The sequence below is a fragment of the Akebia trifoliata genome, chromosome 15, assembly GCF_017979445.1.
Source record: "Akebia trifoliata isolate Shusen 1 chromosome 15, ASM1797944v1, whole genome shotgun sequence".
Taxonomy (NCBI): Eukaryota; Viridiplantae; Streptophyta; class Magnoliopsida; order Ranunculales; family Lardizabalaceae; genus Akebia; species Akebia trifoliata.
This window is the reverse complement of record NC_141389.1, coordinates 28,394,575-28,402,398: the sequence shown is the minus strand read 5'-3', so window position 1 is coordinate 28,402,398 and position 7,824 is coordinate 28,394,575. Positions and strand designations below refer to the sequence as shown.

The following is a 7,824-nucleotide window of genomic DNA, read 5'->3' as shown; positions in this document are numbered from 1 at the left end:
CTCGATAACCATTTCTCAGATCTTCAAATCTATTTAGGGAAAGCTTTTGTAAGATAGAAAATTATCTATTTGCAAAAGAATATGATTGACATGGTCAATTACTCCTAGATTCTTGAGATTCTCCCATTCCAATTGGAGACATGGTTAAGCTCGCCTCAACCATATGTTTTGCTCTTCCAAACAAGTAACCAACTCAGCTCAGCTCATCTCATCTCAACTCAACTCAACCAAGCTGAATTGATTTGAATTGCAAGAACCTTAGGGTAGACTACGTTGAACTACGACCTTTCCTACCCTTCCAACCCCCTTTAAACCCTACCACGAGTAGGGCTAGGATTCAGTCCACATTCTTCCCTTTGTAGCCGCCACCACTACAATGGTCGTCCATAGTCCTAGCGGTCATAGTACAAAGAAAAAGGGTTTGGGTGATTAAAAAAAGATTGTAAAGAACTTAAGAGAGCAAGAAAAAAATGACTACATACCTCCATTTTCTTCAATCATTTTCACCTTATATTTAAAAACAATAAAAGGATACTAAAGAAAAATATAAAAATATTCTATCTTTATAACTAGTTAGAATACAATAAAATTTGAGGTATGGTTAAAAACAATTGGTGTGCCAATCCTAATCGCCTAATACGGACCAAATCCATTTCACCAAGAGAACCGCTCAATCCCTCTCTATTTATACCCTCATTTCTCCTCCTCTCTCGTAACTCGCAACTTCCGCTCCTTACTTCCTTCTGTGTGAGTTCTCTCTCCTCTCCTCTCCTCTTCTCTTCCCTCTCTTCATCTCTTTCTAGGGTTTCTCTCAAATTTCCCCAAATCTAACTTCTATATCACGTTTGATTTGATTTTGTTTTGCAGGTTTTGAAGATCAATCAGACACCCATTTCATCTCTCTCCAAATAACAATGGCTGGAACAGGGGTTGTTACAGTTTACGGTAACGGAGCCATGACTGAAGCCAGCAAACAATCTCCCTTCTCCGTGAAGGTGGGTTTGGCTCAGATGCTCCGTGGTGGTGTCATCATGGACGTCGTAAACGCCGAGCAGGCCAGGATCGCCGAAGAGGCCGGTGCATGCGCCGTAATGGCGCTAGAACGTGTACCGGCCGACATCCGAGCTCAAGGCGGGGTCGCCCGCATGAGCGATCCTGGTCTAATCAAAGAGATCAAACAGGCTGTTACAATACCCGTTATGGCGAAAGCCAGAATTGGGCATTTCGTCGAAGCCCAGATCTTAGAAGCAATTGGGGTCGACTACATCGACGAGAGCGAAGTTCTAACCCTAGCCGACGATGAACACCACATTAACAAACACAATTTCAGGATTCCATTTGTTTGTGGTTGTAGAAACCTCGGTGAGGCTCTTCGTCGGATTAGGGAAGGAGCCGCAATGATTCGGACTAAAGGAGAGGCTGGAACTGGTAACATTATTGAGGCTGTAAGGCATGTGAGGTCTGTAATGGGTGATATTAGGGTTCTTAGTAACATGGACGATGATGAGGTCTTCGCTTTTGCGAAGAAAATATCGGCTCCTTATGATTTGGTGATGCAGACAAAGCAATTAGGTAGGCTTCCTGTTGTTCAATTCGCTGCAGGTGGGGTTGCAACTCCTGCTGATGCAGCCCTAATGATGCAATTGGGTTGTGATGGTGTGTTTGTTGGATCGGGTGTGTTCAAGAGTGGTGACCCAGCCCGTCGTGCCCAGGCAATTGTGCAAGCTGTGACCCATTATAGCGATCCTAGGACTCTTGCTGATGTGAGTTGTGGATTGGGTGAAGCCATGGTGGGGCTGAATCTCAAGGATGAGAAGGTGGAGAGGTACGCAAATCGATCGGAGTAAAGGGGATTGGAGGTGAGGTTGATGGTCTATATGAATGTTAGTTTTACTTCACATGCTGTCTTGATAGGTTTGGAAACTTGTTGGGTTATCTAAATTTAGTTGTTTTTTATCTATTTCACATAGATTACTGAGATTATAAGATGATTTAATCTGTGTAACTGAAGAATGTTGTTGTTTAAGAATTGGTTATGTTGGTTTCTTATAATCTTTAATAATAGTACTTTAGAATATTTTAGAATGGTGGATTGGTTTGGAATAATTGGATGAGTTTGTTATTTTACTTGGATAATTGAAATATCTAAACTCTCTGCAATTCTTTTGTATAGAAATCTATGTATTCTTTTGGGTCTAAGATTCATCTTTTACTTGCTTAGTTTGTGTGGTCTTGGTTTGGATAGCCATTGAAAGGTGTAAAGATGTCCTCATTATTTTTGTCGTACTTTTCTCAATACATTTAATATCGGTCCATCAGAAGGATTGATCAATGAAGTTATCTATCACAAATTTGTAATCGCTTGTATGTGTAACTGGTCTCAGTGGTTCATGTAGCGGAGTTGCTAAAAGCTTTGTTCATCCAAAATCTTATAGTTTATATGTTCAAATCATAATCAAGGTGTTCATTTCAAGCAGCTTTTAATCTATCATTCTATCGATAGGTTTCAACTGGCCGTTTGTTCTCTCAAATAACCAATCATTCCAACCCCATCCCACGACTTCGGTACTTTTTTAAGTTCATAGGTTAAGCTACTTATACTCCCTAAAAATAGTGAGTTTATGTAGAGGTCTAAGTAGGTTTGAGTACAGTTTTCTTGGAAGAAAATTTAGGGGGGCCATGATATCCATTGAATTATTGGTCAAGACATCTTGGTTTCAAGGGGGAGAAACTCACACCAAGACTATGAATGTCATATTAATTTGATAAGGTTCGTAAATTTCCCGACTTGGGATGGAATCATTTTAGTTCCAATGTCAATGAAATCTAATTTGAAAGCTGAAATCTTCTTCATCTCTCATATTGTGGTTCTGTATTTGATTGAAAAGGTTAAAGCCATCACTGCAATGATTTAGATTTCATTTTTTTTTTTTTTTTTTCGTTTAAGTTTTCAGTTTTTATTTGTTTGGTATCCCATGAGTTATCCAAGTACTTAATCTCTAATCTCTTATGGCTTCGTCCCTAATCTCAAAAGTCTTGCAGTATACTGCTCATTCATGCCCATCTGCTAACATCAAACTCTTGATTTCAGTTCCTAGCCGTATATATTGATATCTTGCCATTTTTTTCTGTTAATTATGTGCAACAAAGTCCAAATTTTACACCCCCAACTTGGTATCATAGCTTGTAGTAAACTCGTACGTGTTACACACATGTATCATTTCTCATCACAGGGACCCTTAACTCAAAATTTTGGGGTTGGCTGATTGCAAGTGTGCTCATATTCGCTCTCACTACCACAATTCACATTCTTTCAGGAGGTCTTCTCATTCTTTTAGAGCATTCAACTTGCACATTTCTTTTTAATGAGGATGTAAAATTCGGACTTTGTTGCACGTAATCAAACCATGTCAATCATGTTGCACATATCTTTCTATTATTGCAAGTGTATCATCTACTGTATTTCAATGAATATTTATAATTTCATTCGAATAGTTATCAAATACTTTCGTGTTATGTACATATTGCATGGATTTAGATAAGTTGATTATTTACCAGCATGCATCACACTCATTTGATGCAAGTGTTTGGTGGTTTATGATTTAAATAAATCAAATTTATAAAATATTTTATTAAATGAGTTTTTAAATTTCTTTCCAAAGGGGATATATGATTTGAAAAAATGAAACAAAGAAGTTTATTGTATCCATAGCCAAATCTAAGTTCATGGCTCAAATTAATAGGTGCATCGATCAAATAGCATTTTTATTTTTTCATAAATTAAGGTTCATTCATAAATCCTAGGTGAGTGAACTTGTAAATTTGTTTAGAACATATATATAATAAATACATGTACAATGCACCTAAGTTTGAAGAATTTGTGAGACATGTATCAATTAATGAACAGAGATTTGATGTTTTGAAAGTTATATGCTAAGCACCGTCATGTGTTCTGAAAAATTACTAAAATTAACACACTTAAACTGCTCCCAAATTTTCTCACTGAATTTTTTCTTAATGATCAATTACTTTTGCTTATTTAATACACGTGGCATCATGCCATTGGTTCATCAGCTTAGCAAATAACTTTCAAAATAACAAATGTCAGTTAATGGTGATTCATTGTTCCAAGTACATCTCTTTTACTACTATATAATTATAAATCCCTTAACCCCGTTGATTTTAGCATCTCAGTTTTTTTACACTCTTTTGTGAGATTTAATTTCTTCATCCTTTTTTGGATATTCTAAAGAGGTAAATTACAAGTTCTTATCGAGTAGTGTTAACTTGTAGAGGAATACGATTGAGTCCATGTCAGGTTGAATTTCGGGGATAGTGTTGTCATTTTTCCTTATATAAATAGGAGGTTTTGATTATCTTTAAGAAGTGTTTGCGCATTTCTCAATCAAATTGATTTGATCAGGAATTATTGTTCTATTTATTTTTTAACACTAAAATAAAGTTTTCAGTTTGATTTTCAACAATGGAATGGAGGAATAAGAATTATTTAGTCGACCCAAATCTCTGGGGGTAAGGCTTGGATGAGGTGTCCATTTTTAAAATCTAAATGAATGAGGTGTTCTCTAACAGGAGGAAAGGGAATCTAACATGTATGTAAATCAAAAAGAGAAAGGAATGTGAAATGCCTTCCACCTAACAAAAAGGTGATTTAGGCATGCCCCTCCACATTTTTGTGAACATTTGAGTTATACCCAGGGCTTTGAAGCTGATAACATGCCTCCCTCTAGGGCTTAAAACGGGTCAGGTTCAAGTCGAAATGTGTCTATCCATATCCATATTCATATCCATATCCATATCCATATCTGGTTTTTTAATTCGGACTCAAATCTAGATACGGATCCAACTTGAATCCTACTAGCTCAAACCATATCTATTTTTTTACTTTCATTAAATCCATATCCAAATCCGATTCAACCGGATTAATTAATTCAGGTCAATCGGGTCGTATAATTACAAACCATTGCAAAGTAATTTATTAAAAAATGTGATGTAACTCAAGACCTTTCCCCTTTTGAAAAGAAGCTTTGATCCCTACTAATAATATTTTTTTGGTGATGAATGATAGACTAAAAAATATAAAAATATAATATACAATATACAAAATAATATATCATTCAGATATAGGTGGATATAGGGATGGGTCCGTATCCAACTCAGTCAAGGGACATCAACCCATATTCAACCCATATTTTGATTCAGGTATGCTTGAAAAAATCAAATTTGCTAAAAACCGGATTCGGTTCACTCAGATTTCGGATAAAATCTGATTCATTTTAAGTCCTACCTCCCTTGACCTTAATCTTCTTTGATTGACCAATTGATTACTTGTTCTCATCTTTGATCAAAGAATTCAATTTTTTCTTTGCAAAACAACTAGTCTTCAACCTCTTTGGTAACATTTTGTTACGTCATGTTCAAATTTAATATTTTGTTTACTTCAACCTTCAAACCTTAAGAACAAAAGCAGGTTTTTGAAGTAGAAGATGGAATTTTTTATAGAAAAATTATGGGTTTTCTACTGGGGGACTAAGGCGACATTCAAAACAAATGACTAAAGATGAGATTTGATAGATTAGAAGTAATTTAGAGGATGAAGAGTTTGAATATGACCTGTTTTGCAAAGAAAATTCAAAGGTCTTTGGTTACTGTTTGAAGATGAGAGTATTTTGATCATTCTAATAGATGTCATCGACAAGAAGGGTATGTCATCAGTTTGAAAACATAGGGGTATTTCAAATATTCATCAAAATGTGGAGGGGTATGTTCAAATCAGAGAGAGAGAGAGAGAGATTTTCCCAAGCCAACATTATTCACTCTTAAGTTATACAACTTATACATTAAAAGAAATGAGCACATCAGCTCTCAAAATTTAGAAAGTTTAATGAGTCTGCTAACATCAAGTTATGAACCCTTCTTACCAACAGCTTGTAAGAGTATAAGAATTTGGAGAAAATAGTAGGAAACACCCCCTATTGTGGCATATTGCAACTTGCTAGTCCCTTCAACGGCCGGAAAATCATCGTCTTCAGCTCGATTAAACCCTCCGACCAACCACCCTAAGTTTCGATAACCCCCAACATGTAGTCTCGTGATAGCCATCAAAGACCTAAGTAACAACAATAGAGCCATGTGCGGAAAAAAAAAAATGACAAAAATGCCTCCCATCTACAATCTTGCCAAAAAGAAACCTAGATTTTCCCCCAAAAAACCTTGGGGGTTCTATACGCTTGGGCACGGAATATGGATGAGAGAATGAACTTTCCTAGTAAATATGACTTTCAGGCATGGTTTCAAAACTTGACCGAGACCGAGACGTATCGTCCAGCAACAAGACGGACGGACAAGTCAATGTATTAGACGAGATTTAAAACCCACGTCCATTTTTCTCATTGTTGAACGAAACGTCTCAAACGTATCGGAAAAATTGTCTGAGATGACCCGGTCAGGTTCACGGACGAGATGAGATATCAAAACAAGTTAATACTTAATTTTTAAGGTATTTTAGATAAAAGTCGTGATAATCTGACACCCTCGTCTAACATACTCCCCCATTAGTTTGCCTCGGGATACACAAGAAAAAGATTTATAATTTGCATATCCCTAGGCAAATTATCTACGATTCCGTGATAGGGGCGTATGTCAAAGGGGGCATTAGGAAATCATTGTTCTTAAATAATCGAATCAAGCTTGGCCTTTAACTTGAACAAAATGAGCTTAGACCAAACTCAAATCTATGACCCCATATCCAATACATCTATCAAAAACACGATTAATATTAAGATCTCACCTTAGTCCTTCTCCACAAACAACAAGTAGTTTGGCCTCCTTGTCGGGGACCGATGTCTCGACTTGGCTAAGAAAATTAGAATCGATGGTTGTCAAATGTTGTCCAGTCCATAGCCCAATGTAACCAAAGTGCACCCATTTCTTAAGTAGTGTTAGGGGACTATTATCAATGTCTTTTATGAAGAGTGGCACATGTAGAGATCCTGGCACATATGCCTTCCCTCTCTCCCATATGGGTCTAATGTCAAGGAGTATATAACCTTCATCTCTCATAGCTGAGATGACCTCCTTTCCCGATACAGACCTAACTGTGCCAGTCTGTATCAGTTCTCGGGCACTAGTACGAGAGACTGCATTGGTGCGGACACGAGGTCTGGGATGATTGATGGAGGGTTGTGGCCTAAGCTTCTTCTCATACTTCAAGGCACAAAGCTTGCTTAGATAAATTGCCATTTCTCTCTCTCACTCACTCTTCTCTCTCTCTTATCCGAATTCCAAAGAAAAGGCAACCTATCAAATATATATTTTGGAAAAGATCCACTACTACTGGTGTTTAGTAGTATTACGTAACTCCACCTCCTTTTTCTACATGTGGAACACTAGGCCCTGTCCCCACATGATTTTGCTACCCTTTGATGGATCTATCTATCAAAATCAGTGTGATTGATAAAATCTAACCACTGGATTTGAGCACTTTTAATCATGGTCTTGACATTTTGGTTGATTGATGTGAATTAAGAATGGATGTTTTAGAAAACAGAGCTTCTATTAACACACCATCTTTTACTTATAACACACCAATCTATATGTAGATAACTGTTTAATTTCAAAAGGAGTTGGTGTGTTGTAAGTAAAAGTTGGTGTGCTATTAATAGAATATCTCTAAAGAAAAATTGGTTTCTTTTAGTTCTTGTTCCTTCATTTATGTTTTTAGATATTTTCTCCCAAATAGAAGGCTAGGATCTATCGGAAATGAATCAATGGCTAGTACCGATCCAATGGTATGTAGCTTTAGAA

General features: G+C 36.8%; 2 protein-coding genes across 2 annotated transcripts; one reads left to right on the top strand and one right to left on the bottom strand.

Moving 5' to 3' along the window:
• Positions 1-608: 608 nt before the first annotated feature.
• Positions 609-2,085, top strand: LOC147385065 (pyridoxal 5'-phosphate synthase subunit PDX1.3). Its single transcript, XM_086425173.1, has 2 exons — positions 609-747; positions 868-2,085. The coding sequence occupies exon 2, from the start codon at positions 915-917 to the stop codon at positions 1,845-1,847; it is 933 nt and encodes a 310-aa protein (XP_086281299.1). The 5' UTR covers positions 609-747; positions 868-914; the 3' UTR covers positions 1,848-2,085.
• Positions 2,086-5,802: 3,717 nt separating this feature from the next.
• LOC147385064 (Rhodanese/Cell cycle control phosphatase superfamily protein) lies at positions 5,803-7,311 on the bottom strand. The gene is made up of 2 exons (XM_086425175.1): positions 6,809-7,311; positions 5,803-6,127 (listed from the first exon to the last, which is right to left on the bottom strand). Exons 1-2 carry the CDS (start codon positions 7,258-7,260, stop codon positions 5,923-5,925), a joined length of 657 nt encoding a protein of 218 aa, XP_086281301.1. The 5' UTR covers positions 7,261-7,311; the 3' UTR covers positions 5,803-5,922.
• Between the last annotated feature and the right edge of the window lie 513 nt (positions 7,312-7,824).